Raw genomic sequence first — 13,725 nt, forward strand, 5'->3', positions numbered from 1 at the left:
AATCCTAACATTGTCTGATCATAACCTACTTTCTAGGTCCCATGTATCAGTTTATGGGATATCCCACTGGACAGTCTTTGTGAAATGTGAAAAGCATTCTCGTGTCATCTCTGAGTTCATTCTTCTCTGTATTAAACAGTTCTGGTGTTATTCAATGCTTACCCTATATGTTAGAAGCTAGACCTCTTAGCTAGGGCTAAGAGACATCTCCCTCCTCTCACCTTTTGCATTGGTAGTGCTGCACCGTGTCCGGGAACAGTCTGTTCTGGGTTATGAGGGAAGAAAGAAGTGCAGAAAGAAGTCTATTGTCAGGCTGATCCTTAAATGGTAATTCAAAAGAATGTGCTGGACATTTCAGATGCTTCTGCCAACAAATGCCACTATCTTGAGGCAAATAGGGATTTTCGGGCAGCAGTCTTATAATAATTTGCCAATTATGCCTGCTTCAGAACCATTGCCAAAACAATCCAACGACTTTTCATTCCACTACTGTTGACAGGACAGAGAAAGATTTCAACATTTCCTTTTACAGTCTGAATAGAAGTTCCCTGCCTTGGGGACTATAACAATATTTGCCATCATGAGGTGGGGGGTTTGGGGGGAAGTGAGTGTTCAGAAGGGGAAAGGGGGAGAGAGAGAGAAAAATCCTAATGGAAGTAAACAAAGACAAAATGAAACGAGAGTTATTCAAGGCGTGGGTTTTGAATGCCTGCATCAAATCAATGTTTGTTAACGAATCAGAGGACAAATCTTTGAAACTGAGGAAATAAATTTTTAGAAGAAAAGACTTTAAAAATACACTCTGCACAACCTCCCTACCAAAAAAAAAAAAAAATAGCTGGAATTTTTAACTTGAATACCAACCAAGGTGTATTAACTTTGAGTCTTGAGACAGACTTGAAAAGCTGATTATAATAATATTTATGGTGTTCAGCATTCAGAGCTTCTTTTCAAAATAAATTTTAAAATTAAATTGAAAACCTGAGAAAGAAAAACTTGAAGAGATGAGAACAGGTGAAATAATCTTCTGAGTTGTTTGAAATGAGACATATATCAGGGAAAGAAAAAGAAAATATGAGAGAAAAGAGCAAAGGAAACAAAATAGGTTCGGACAGTAGTTTTGAAAACATGCTTCTCAAAACCTCTGGGAGCCATCGACATTCTACAGGGGACACCTCTGAGACCCAAAAAAGAGGAATCCAGAGGCAATCCCATGTCCACTTCTATCTTAGTGGCCTCACTTCTACCTATTTTACATATTAGGAATCCAAAACAGATTTCAATAGAAGGGAAGTGTCTGCTAATGGAAAATAAATTTTGTTTAATAAATGTTTAAACAAAAAACTGCGAAAGGAAATAACCCATTAAAAATTCTTGAGCAAGGAGTGATAAGATTAAATTGTGCTTTAGATATCTGACAACCAATGCAGGATGGATTAGAATAGAGTCAGCCTTGGGTCAAAGATCCCAAGTAAAAGGCTATGGCATAATTATTCAGGTGAACAGAATAAAAGACTTGATCTAATAATATATACCTATGAAAATGTAAAGGAAAGGAATTTATGACCAATTTTCAAAGAAGAGTGAACTTTAAGCTTGACATCTGGGCATTGGGGTACAATGCTAAGCCACACATAAATTGGGTACTGCTATGATCTGACAGTTGGTGTCCCCTCAAAATTCATATGTCAAAATCCTAAAGCCCAATGTGATGGTATTATGAGGTGGGACCTCTGGGAGGTGATTAGGTCATGAAAGCAGAGCCCTCATGAATAAAATTAATGCCCTTATAAAAAGAAGCACAGGAGAACCCTACTGCCTCTTTACCATGTGACTATATAACAAGAAGTCTGCAACCCAGGAAGAAGGCCCTTACCTGCCTATGCTGGAACCCTGAACTCTGAATTCCAGCCTCCAGAACTGTGAGAAATAAATTTCTGTTTTTTTTTTTTTTATAAGCCATGCAGTCTGTGGTATTTTATAATAACAGCCCAGACAGACTATGAAAGATACGATATCATACAAAATCATTTGGCAATGAATTTAGATATAGCAATATTGATGGATTTCAGGGACAATTACTGGAACCATAAAAATGCCAGAGAACTCCAGGATTTTGAAGATGCTGCATGTGAGTGGCCATTGGAACACTGATATATATGATCAGCAGAAAGAAATACAAAATCAAATCCTGAAGAAATATTAGGGATGGAAATATGAATTTGGAAGTCATCCTCATAAAAAGAGCAGCTAAACTAATACTGTCAGACCCCAATGAAAGAGAAGATCAGAACCAAAGGGCTTGAGATCAAGACCCAGAACATACCTACCTATATTTAGAGGATGGAGGAATAAGAGAACCCAGAGAGTCTGCCCTCAGTTTATGATCAGGTATTCATTGATAACATTATTTGATGAGTTCAAGAGAACTTATTTTTTGGTTTTAGGAAATTTGATTAATTTTTTTTAAGATTTTATTTATTTATTCATGAGACACAGAGAGAGAGAGAGGCAAAGATGCAGGCAGAGGGAGAAGCAGGCTCTATGCAGGGAGCCTGATGTGGAACTCAATCCTGGGACTCCAGGATCACACCCTGGGCCGAAGGCAGCGCTAAACCACTGAGCTGCCCAGGCTGCCCAAATTTGATTATTCTTATATGAGGTCTGAAGTGTTCATCTGACAGTCTAATCAGGCTTTTAGATTTCCTAAAAATACTAAGTATTCAAAATCATGAAGTAGTATTTAAAAGTAATTAATTGTTTCAGTCTAAAAATACCGTGGTCTGAAACAGAATCTTCAATAAATATATATTGATGGATGACATACTAATACACCAAAAAGAGTCTCAAAAGCCAATACTCCCCCGGGCAAGGGAATAGCCAAGTTTGTTGCGATTTCCAATGAATGACATCAGCCCGGTGTAGGTCTCAATCAAAATGGGTTCAGTTAGCACGATCAGTCCCTTTCCTCTTCCAGATCCATGGGAATTCTTGTGTGCATTCTGGATAGCTGGAACAATCTTAGACGTGAACCCAGACAACTGAAGAGGAAAAGAAGGCACAGAGTTAGTAAATGCAGAGTAGGTCCAGAGACACTTCCTTCCCAACCAGTCCTCACCAAAGCTGACCACTCTCCTGGGGTTGCAGCTATCCTTACCTATACAGAAATCATTTCTCAGAATTGTCAACATTGCTTCTGTTAGTCTTTTAATAAATTAATCTGTCAATAAATTTATGTACATAATAAAACTGTCTGCCTCATCCTATTTATTTTTCATCCTTCATAATTTGTACAACATTAAGAAGTCAGTTTAATAAATATTTGCTGATAGTCTATTATGAATCAGATACCTGTTGGGTGCTGCTGAAGAATTAGACAGGTAAGATATAGTCTCTGTCTCTAAAGAACTAATACTATAGTACTCTAAGAAATGAACATTTTTATTTATTTACTTAAGAGAAACAGAACAGGGAAAGGAGCTGATGAAGAGGGATAAGCAGACCCAATGCTAAGCATGGAGCCCTAGGTGGAGCTCAGTCCCAGGACTCCAAGATCATGACCCGAACTGAAATCAAGAGCCACATGCTCAATTGACTGAGCCATCCAGGTGCCCCTAAAAAATGGATTTGTAATAATTATACAAAGTTTGTGAAAATAAGCAGCAGAAGAGGCACAAGATGCTAAGAGAACACAAAAGAGGGAGAAATCATGTGTAGTTAGAGGATCAGAATGACTTCACAAGGAAACTCTTGAGACAATCCTCATAGGATTCATATGGTGTCAATAAGTAAAATGGGACTGGGGGGGCGGGCGCATAGTCAACAGCTATTGGTTTTTTCCAACCCAGCATCCTTTCTAGCATTTGAGATTCTTCTTTCATTAAGAGTACCTCATTTGTTCTTTAGATAACCATCCTCTTGAACTATTTAGCTCAAATAGTTTAAGTGGAACTAACTTTAGCATATGGCTCAGGCCTAACCAATCAGAGGAGTCCATTTCTCTGGTCACAGAGATTGGTTCAGGTGTTGGCACATAACTAACGCTGTTGCAAAACTGATAGAACAAGCCTGGAGGCATTCATGGTCATTTTGCCACATATAGTGAGAACCTGCCTGAAACTGAAGCCAATAAAAATAAAAGAACTAAGATGTAGAGAAAGATAAATTCTTGACACAGTAATTCAAATTAGTAGATCAGCTGATCCTGAACTTTTACCTTAAGTGAATAAAAGAAAAACTCCTTCTTTTGGTCAAGCCAAGTTGAATTGGGTTAAGAGGAAGGTAATTTAGGAAGCATTCTAAATAGAGAGATAAGAAAGGAAATGAAGCAGGAAAGCTTATATCTTTGTATTTCCAACAAGTTCTTTTATTTCCATGATTTCTTTCTAATATGCATGTATTAGGTAGGTTAAAGAATGTATCACCATTTCCATGTTAGAAAACCAAGGCTCATAGAAGGTATATGGACTTACCCACAATTACTGCACTTTCTGTATCAAGGTTAAAAAGAACATTGGGAATAAAATCTTATTCACAGTGAGATCCAAATCTTTCCTAGACAACTGGCCACTAATCTAAATTAATACTCCTATTAGAGTTTATTTCATTATCAGTTCAAATTATTAAGCATATTATATAAAGTGACCATTGTTCTTCCCATTTGTCCAGGAGGAGACCAATCTTTGCTTTAAAGGACTACCACAAGAGTGATGATTCAATGAAGAAAGAGAAGCCTGTAGTCTTTCCCCATAATATAATTTTCCATATGGATCTTATCCTGGATTCTTAATTTTATATTGCCCTTGGGCAAATCACTTCCTTGTTCTAGCCTTAGTTCCCTTATTAGTAAGAAAAAAGCATTTTAAATGTAGAATGTATCTATGATTGCTAGTTGACCTAACCCATAAGGAAAAAAAAAAAAGGTCATGCAAATTAAACTTCTATAATTTTCTAACCATGTAACATTGTAAATTCATTTCCCCTCTTTGAGCCTCAGTTATTCTTTTGAAAAGAAGCATTGAAATCTATGGTTTTTAGATAATATCAGAAGTAAAGAAAAAAATAGTGACTGTGATGATAAAACAATATAGTTTTCTGGAGTACCTCAATATTTTTATTTCAAAATAAACAGACGTGTTTGTCTCTCTTCTTTTAAAAAAAGATTTATTTATTTTAGAGGAAGAGAGATAGAGTGAGGGAGGGGGAGGGACAGAGGGAGAGGGAGAGAGAGAAGCTTAGGCCAACTCTCTGCTGAGCATGGAGCTGACTTGTGGCTCAATCTCAAAAGACTGTGACCTGAGCTGAAATCAAGAGTTGGATGCTTCACCAGCTGAGCCACCTAGGCAGTCCTGTCTCTTTACTTTTCGTTAAAGTAGTATTTACCTAATTGAGTAATACCAAAACATTAATTTAAAAAAAAAATAGACTAACTTCACTGGGGCTATGTAACTAACACAGAAGTAGGGTTTTGCTTGTTCTCCATGAGCTTCAGCCTATAGCAGCAAAGACAGACAGAAGGTACTTCTTATTACTAGTTTGCAGTTCCAGCATCCTCTTTGAGATCTTAAAGAGGATCTACACATTGCTGTTACTGAATGATACAAACTATAATCATACAGCCTGAGGATTCTAAAAGGAAGAACATCCTTCCTTTCAGCAAACTCCACCAGTGCTTTAGTTGATTGAATAAGAAAGCAGAAAGAAGTTCTTTCTTCAACTTCCAAAAGCGGAAAGCAAAAAGAGGATAAGTTAATAACACAGACTGTTAATCACTATATTTTATTTTTTTTAATATTTTATTTATTCATGAGAGAGACACATAGAGAGAGGCAGAGACACAGGCAGAGGGAGAAGCAGGCTCCGTGCAAGGAGCCCAATGTGGGACTTGATTCTGGATCCTGGGATCACACCCTGAGCTGAAGGCAGATGCTCAACCGTTGAGCCACCCCGGCGTCCCTAATCACTAGTTTTAAAATTATAGAATCTTAAGATCAGAAGTGATCTTCAGCTTATCAATTCCAGCCACTCATCTATTGTTTTGCCTTGCCACATCTTCATCAAGAAGCCACATCCTTCTGGATAGACATATTCAATGATATAGAACTCACTGATATCTGACCATGTCTACTCCATCACAGTTTATACATCTGAAAATTGGAAAATAATAATAATGATAATATGAAATGCCAACCTCATCAGATTGTTGTATGAATTTAAGTAAATTTTTCAAAACTATTTTATAAAGCATATTGTTTATAGATATAAAAATTTACATTATTTATAGGCAGAGAAGACTTTAACTTCCTTAGTTCCATTCCCTTTAATTCCATACTTAGAATGCCAATCTCAATGTGATTCATAGTCTCCAGAAAACAATTTTTTAACTCTGATATGAGCTTTTTAAAAGTAACAGATTTCTCTGGATGCCAAAGAAACATCAAATTCTACTCAGAAACTATGATTTCAAGAAACATGGCTTGAACATCAAAGTATCTCCCCCAAGATATTTATCAGTTATAAAGGAAAAAATATTGACTTTGCAGTGGAGAAATTCAGCATACACTATTTTAAGCAAGTGATCAAGTTTAACACCACTCGTGATAAGACATATAGGCATCATAAGCCTACAGTGAAGACACAGCATCATTCCTATAGTCTGCACCCAAAAAGCAGATCTCAATTTAATCATGAGAAAACATTAGGCAACCCAAATTGAGAGACATTCTACAAAACAACTGGCCAGTATTCATCAGAAGTGCCAAGATCGTGAAAACAAAGAAAGAATGAGAAACTGTCACAGTTTGGAGGAGAATAAAAAGACAGAACAACTCAATATGTTATCCTGGACTGGATCCTGGGACAGACAGAGGACATTAGGAAAAACAAAACAAAAATCCAGTGAAATGTGAATAAGACCTGTAGTTTACATTATATTATTGTACCAATGTTTAATTCCCAGGTTTTGACAACTATATTATATTATAGAATTTGAATGACAGGTACCCGGCAACTTTACTATCTCTGCAATTTTCTTATAAGTCTAAAATTATTTCAAAATAAAAAGCCTTTAAACTCTGGATTGAAAAAAAATCCTAAACATTAGTTCCCCAAGATTATTGAAGTTTTCAATTGACCAAGGAGAAAAAGTTCAAAAGAAAACCAGATGCAACATGACACTTTTTCTCTGTTTATCTTTATATTTTTAAATATGAACCTATATCAAAATTATACAAGCATTACTGAATCTTCATTAAGAATGTGGTTTTGGATATGAATTACACCAAGACAATTGGTTTCACTGAATAATTTTCCATCTGAAACAAATAACTTATAAATTTTCCCATTTTTTCCTGAAAATTTTCCATTAAATAAATTTATGTCTATAAATTAAATTAAATTAAATAAAAAAGGTAAATTTTGTCCATTTCAAATTTAGTCAGTTAAGTTTTCTTCTGAGGATATTATCTTTAATATTGTTATTTTCCTGAGTGTGATTTATCTTATTTCATTTTTTAAAAAGATTTTATTTATTTATTCCTGAGAGACACACAGAGAGAGAGAGAGAGAGAGAGAGAGAGAGAGGCAGAGACATAGGTGAGGGAGAAGCAGACTCCATACAGGAAGCCTGATGTGGGATTTGATCCCAAAGTCCGGGATCATGCCCTGAGCCAAAGGCAGATGCTCAACCGCCGAGCCACCCAGGAATCCCCTGTGTGATTTTTAGTTGTTAATTTAATTTTGTGTTTAACTCTACTAACACTAACTTTCCTCAAGCCAAATTTTGCTTCTTAATGTCAAAAATAACAGGCAATTCCTGAGTTTGTTTATTAACTATGTAAGGCTACCAGCTGCCATTTTAATTTTAGCTGCTTTAATTTTCTGTATATATATGAATTACTTCTATCAGTATTAATACTGTAAACTAACTCTCTGTGTCACTGATAGATTAAAAAGCATCTAAAGTCATTCAAAAAATATTAATGAAACACCTACACTATTCACCAGGCATTTTCTAAGTGCTATGGACTAGATAGGCAATACAGGCATCCTGTTCCCATGGAGCTTACATTCTTGTGGTATGAGAAAATGTAAAAGTAAATATAGATGCTTTTGATGGTGATAGATTCTAGGAGAAGATAAAATGTGGAAAAGGGTAAAATAATAGGATTGAGGGTTATTTCACATACCATATTCAAAACAGTCATTCTGTGGACGTAAAACTTGATCTGAGGCCCAAAGGATGAAAAAGAGGCAGCTGTCTAGAGAAGGTATTCCAGAGAGAAAATAAAAGCACTTAACCTGGCTGTGAGGTAGGGATGAGCTTAGTTAATTCACGAAATAGGGAAAAAGCCTGGTCAACTAGGTTAGAATAGAGTGATCAAATGAAAGAGATGGAAATGAAACCTTAGGCACAGAGCACCTTGTGGGCCATATTAAGGACTTTGAATTGAAGCGATTTTAAAGATAAGTTTAGTGATGTATGTTTTTGTTTTGTTTGGGGGTTTTGGTGTTTTTGTTTGTTTGTTTGTTTGCTTTAAAAAAATTATCTTGTTGTTGTATGGAGAATCTACTGTTAGGGTCAAGAAAGGGAAAAGGAATATTAAGAGTAGTTTGAAATTTGCTTTAGTAGTCCAGGCAAGAGATGATGGTGGCTTGGACAAAGAGAGCAGTGGAGAACATGGGAACTGGAGTTGTAGAATTTGCTGGCATAATATAGGGGATGAAAAGAACAGAGGAATCAAAGATGACACCTAGATTTTTGATCTGAGAAACTGGGTAGAAAGTGATTTCATGACTGGATTGGGAAAACCTTGGTGAGAGAAGGGCTTGCAAGCAGTGAGGTACAGGGATCAAGGATTCTGTTCTAGATGTGTGGTTTGAGGTATCTAACCAGTAAGACTCATAATAATTTCTAATGGTCAGTGAATACATGAGCCCAGAGCATGCAGAAATATAGATGATAGGTTTGTGTCTATACTCAGCAATTCCAAAATAATAATTATAGGTCCTGAAGTCAAGAACAATGCTCATAAAGTGAAGTTAGTAGTCTACACAAGATAGGATATAGGGCAGGGATTAGAAATCCATAAATTCAGACAGTTTTATTGGACAAAATGCCAGGCATTGGGGGCAATGCATAGGAGATCTGATGGGTAAACTGAGAGTCCAAGTGTTTCAGAGATTTGTCCAGTGATAAATAACTAGCAAGCAACTGAGCAAAATCTTAGGCCCAAGTCTTAAAATCTTCTCTTCTATAATACACTACTATTATGAGCAGTAAAACTCTAATATTTAGAAAAGGAATTATGTTCTGAATCTTGTGAAAAAAACTATACTCTGTAATTTTCAAACGATATTCTTTAGAACATTACATTTCCTCTTAGGTTAAATGACCATGTAATTTATCATCTGGACCAAGATTCTTCTGAAAAGAAAGGAAGTGCTGTTAATAACAATGTTGGGACAACAGATATTCCTGAGGGTTTGAGGAGGTGTGGAAGCCAAGCAGGTAACATACTCCAGTCCCTGTAATCACATCAATTAGAGCTGCTCTATTTTTAACAGTTTTATATATTTAGGTTTCAAGTAAAATTTTATTTTTAAAAGTCTTTTGCTTCTAAAAAAAATTTGAAAAACACTATATATTAAGCTTGACTAGCAATCTCTAGCTCTGACAATCTATTTAATCCACAAAGGTCTATATTGTCTATGCTCCTATCCATTTTTCAAAATCAAGCTCAAATCCTCTCTCTCCCACAATGCCTTCCCATATACTCAAAGTAAAAATTAATATTTTATTCTATTGCATGTCATTTATATCTCCACTTAAATATTTCATTCAATTTTCTAAGAATTAGAGTCACAAGTGTGGCTGTTTGTCTATATAAGTAAACCAAGCTTCCTTTACTTGGGACTATTGTTATTTTGTGCCAAATAATTCTTTGCTATGGGGAACAATGTCCTCTGCATTTTAGGATATTAAGTAACCTAATTAGCCTCTACCCACCAGATACCAATAGCATCCCTACCCTGGGTGTGAGAATCGAAAATATCTTGAGACATTGCCAAATGTCCCCCAGGAGGTAAAATGGTGCCCTGTTGGAAAGCACTGAACTAAAGGAAGTATGAATGATGTAACATGAATACTGAGATCAAACAGATCCAATCTTAGGTTGCAAATATAGCACTCACTAGTGATTGTGGACAAGTTCTTCAACCTCTCTGAATTTTATAGTTTCTTTATGGAAAAGAAAAGGAAGAAAAGGAAAGGGAAGGGAAGGGAAGGGAAGGGAAGGGAAGGGAAGGGAAGGGAAGGGAAGGGAAGGGAAGGGAAGGAAAGGAAAGGAAAGGAAAGGAAAGGAAAGGAAAGGAAAGGAAAGGAAAGGAAAGGAAAGGAAAGGAAAGGAAAGGAAAGGCAAGGAAAGGCAAGGAAAGGAAAAAAACTAATAGCATTAAATTCAGAGGGTGGCTGTAAGATTAAATCTTAATATTACAGGGTTTGTATATAAACTCTACATGTACAGGTGCACATATTCATGTATTTCAGGAAGGGTTGGGGAAGCGGATTGAGATGAGGTTTGAATTTGGAGCATACTTCAAAGGCCAATAAGGAACTAATTATTATTAGTATATTAGTATATTATTATTACACAATACTAAATTATTAGTAGTATATTATTATTACTTATTACTAATAATAAACAAATATTGTCACTAAATCATTGACAATGTCGTCATCAAACTATGACTTCTTGAAGACCAAAATGTAATTCACCTCAACATTCCCATTGCCAACACCCTCTGGACTGTCAGGATAGTGCTGGAAAGAAAAGTTGACACTATTTCATACTCAATGAACTTGGCATTTCATTAGAGTCAGATGCATTTTATTTCTAGTCATTTCGGTGAGCCTTCTAAAAGGAGGAGGGACCATGAAGACAAAGTGACAAGCAGTACGTTGAAGGAAAGGCAGACAAAAGGCCAAGTCCCCAAGCTGGCTCTTGAGCATTTCAAGCACCTGAATTCAATCTGTGTGACAGGAACGCGGTGTCATCTGATATGAATGCCACCAGCCACATACTTTTCTCTAAAAGCTTTTATACACCCACCCCTGGCTCCTTCTTTTATTCCAGTCTCAAAAACAGAGGGTCAAGTTTTAACAACTCGGATTACATAGGAGCTGTGTGCTGGTTAGGGTAAAGTATAGCAGCGTGTGTGGGTGGGTGTGTTGGAGGTCGGGGGGAGTGCTGAACCTTCTTCTTGACTTTACAGCAATGATTTACCAGCTGAGTGACTGGGCTCCTGGGTTGCTTCAGGTGCCGTCTGCCAGCAGTTCACTGCCTAGAGTCTCAGTTTTCCTTATTACAACCATAACTTGCTTCCTGTTTACACTGGGTAAAGAGACCAGGTTTCATGCCTGTAGGCCTGCATTCCTCAGCTGAACAGATTTTCCAAACCTTCAGGCTACATGTTTCAGCCTCCCTCTGTAGAAAGTGAAGCATGCTGGGATAAAGAGTAAGTCCATCCAATACCCAATCCTGGAAACCACTTGAAAAGTCACACAACTGGATAGAATGTTTATATCATTCTGGCACATTTTACCTGGAATTATCTTCATGGAGACGCCTTGATTGTGGGTATGCTCAGGTGTGGAGAGAGGAAAAGGAGGCTGAGAAAGAAGCGTCTTTCCACCAAGAGAGGTTTCTATACCTTCTAATTTGCATCCTCGTCCTATTCCATTCCCCCCTGTCAACACACATGCTTACACGCACATGATTTAAAGTCTAGCTCAAATGAACTATTCTTTATTCAAGAACATTTCATATACTTTGGTAATTTCCAGGTACCAACCATCTTCCTTTTATTTAAAATGTCTTTTCCCAAATCCTTTGATGCTTAAATCACTCATACTTTGAATTTCACTTCAAATGTCATCATACCCATTAACTTTTGGACTTACTTGTTCCCTCTTCTGGGCTCCTATAGAAACTTGTGAAGCCCTCTATTAACAGTCTTAGCATATTAAAGTATAATTTGTTAATTACTTTTTTGTTTTCTCCCATTACTCGGTAAGTGTCTGGAGGGCAAAATCTGTTGTATTCTTCCCCATATCCCAGCTTACTAGCACACTGCTCAGCATGTAGTATTCAATGCCAGGTGGATATTCAATGAATATTTGTCAAATTGATGTCAAATTGATGTCAAATTGAGCTAAGGAGTTAAGGATGTAAAGTTATATTGTGATTGCTAAAACATTGATCGGTTCACTTTCATAATTCCCTTGAAAAGAAGAGTAAATATGCCAGAAAAGAATAAAAAGGATTGGCCTGTAAATCCCTTTGATTTGTCTATAGAGCATTAATTCCCATTCACTATTATTCACCAGCTCTGGGCTCAGCCATTAGTTCCTCCCACCAAGACTGTCCACACATCCTAAGAACTCAGGAAGGCTACGTTTATTTATTTATTTATTTATTTATTTATTTATTTATTTATTTTTAGGAAGGCTACGTTTAAAACAGGGGAGATGAGACTCCAAATTACAAACAGAAAGTGGACTAAACAATTCAGGATAATTGAGTCCTATCAGAAGTATAATATATCACATTACATCACACAGAGTTTCTTCAGGTTTATACCCATTTCCCTGCTTATTAACAAATTGCTTAGGTGTAGAAATAACGCTATTTTATCGTAATTCCTTAGTCAATTCACTTAATCACTCTAAGTACCTTCATTTTAAAAATAGAGATAGCTATCTTGACCTCACAGCGTTTTTGTTAGTTGAATTACATGAAAACATGCAAACTGTAATCGATAAATATAATCTATTACATAATACTACGTGAGATTATTTTTATGTCTTGTAACAAGAAAATAATGCCAAAAAATTATTTCCTATTTTCACAATTGTGTTTTATGAGTAATGCAAAGCATATGCATAAACAGATTAGAACAAGTTGGTGAGGCTCAGAGATAAGCAAGAATGTCTGGAAAAAGGCCATTCGACCATCATATTTGCCAGATGTAGAATGCTACAGAGTTAGTGAGATGAATACAAGAAAAATGATATATTTTGATGCTATTTTGATAATTTTTATAGTCATTTTTTAGATCAATATTAAGAGAACGAGAGGTAATATAAATTTGAATTTGAATGCAATTAATGTGTCCATTATGCTCTTTCCTAGGGTACCTGCCTGACCAACCAAGCCCATGACTCAGCTTTGACCCAGAGTTCTATGATCTAAAACCCGTATCACCAGTTTAGGTTTTTTCTCCTGAGCTTCAGGCCTAAAGTTCTAACTTCCTGATAACAAGCTGAACCTCATGTTTCATGGATGTGTCAAACTCAACATGTTCTAAAATGGACCTCCAAACCTACTCTCCTTTCACTTTTCCTCATTCAAATTAATGGAATCACCATCTACCGAAGCCAGAAACCACATTATCTTCCACCTCGCTCTCTCCTCCACCTATATATCCTGTAAGTTATCTGCTTCCATTAATTCTTTGTCTTAAATGTCTCAAATTTTTTTATCTTCTCTCCATTCCTATTGCCCTTAACTTAAGCACTTATACCTATTATTTGAGCCATTGCAATCATGATAGGGAATATGTAAGATTGAACTCCAGCTAAAATAAATTATTCTGTGTTTAAGAACATTCCTTGTACCTTCATGTGCCTCTATCCCTCTTCATTTCATCTAAACTTCTGTTCTAGTC

General features: G+C 36.3%; 1 protein-coding gene across 31 annotated transcripts in view; it reads right to left on the reverse strand.

The window, feature by feature from the left end:
• Positions 1-2,795: 2,795 nt before the first annotated feature.
• Positions 2,796-13,725, reverse strand: part of TPRG1 (tumor protein p63 regulated 1) — a 287,018-nt gene continuing 276,088 nt past the window's right edge. For all 31 annotated transcript variants that reach the window (XM_041731589.1, XM_041731582.1, XM_041731584.1 and 28 more), the window contains one exon: positions 2,796-3,041. In XM_041731589.1, coding sequence (XP_041587523.1) covers positions 2,847-3,041 — 195 coding nt within the window. In that variant the 3' untranslated portion in view covers positions 2,796-2,846. The remainder of the gene's footprint in view (positions 3,042-13,725) is intronic.

Source organism: Vulpes lagopus, chromosome 17 (assembly GCF_018345385.1).
Source record: "Vulpes lagopus strain Blue_001 chromosome 17, ASM1834538v1, whole genome shotgun sequence".
NCBI classification, from domain to species: domain Eukaryota; kingdom Metazoa; phylum Chordata; class Mammalia; order Carnivora; family Canidae; genus Vulpes; species Vulpes lagopus.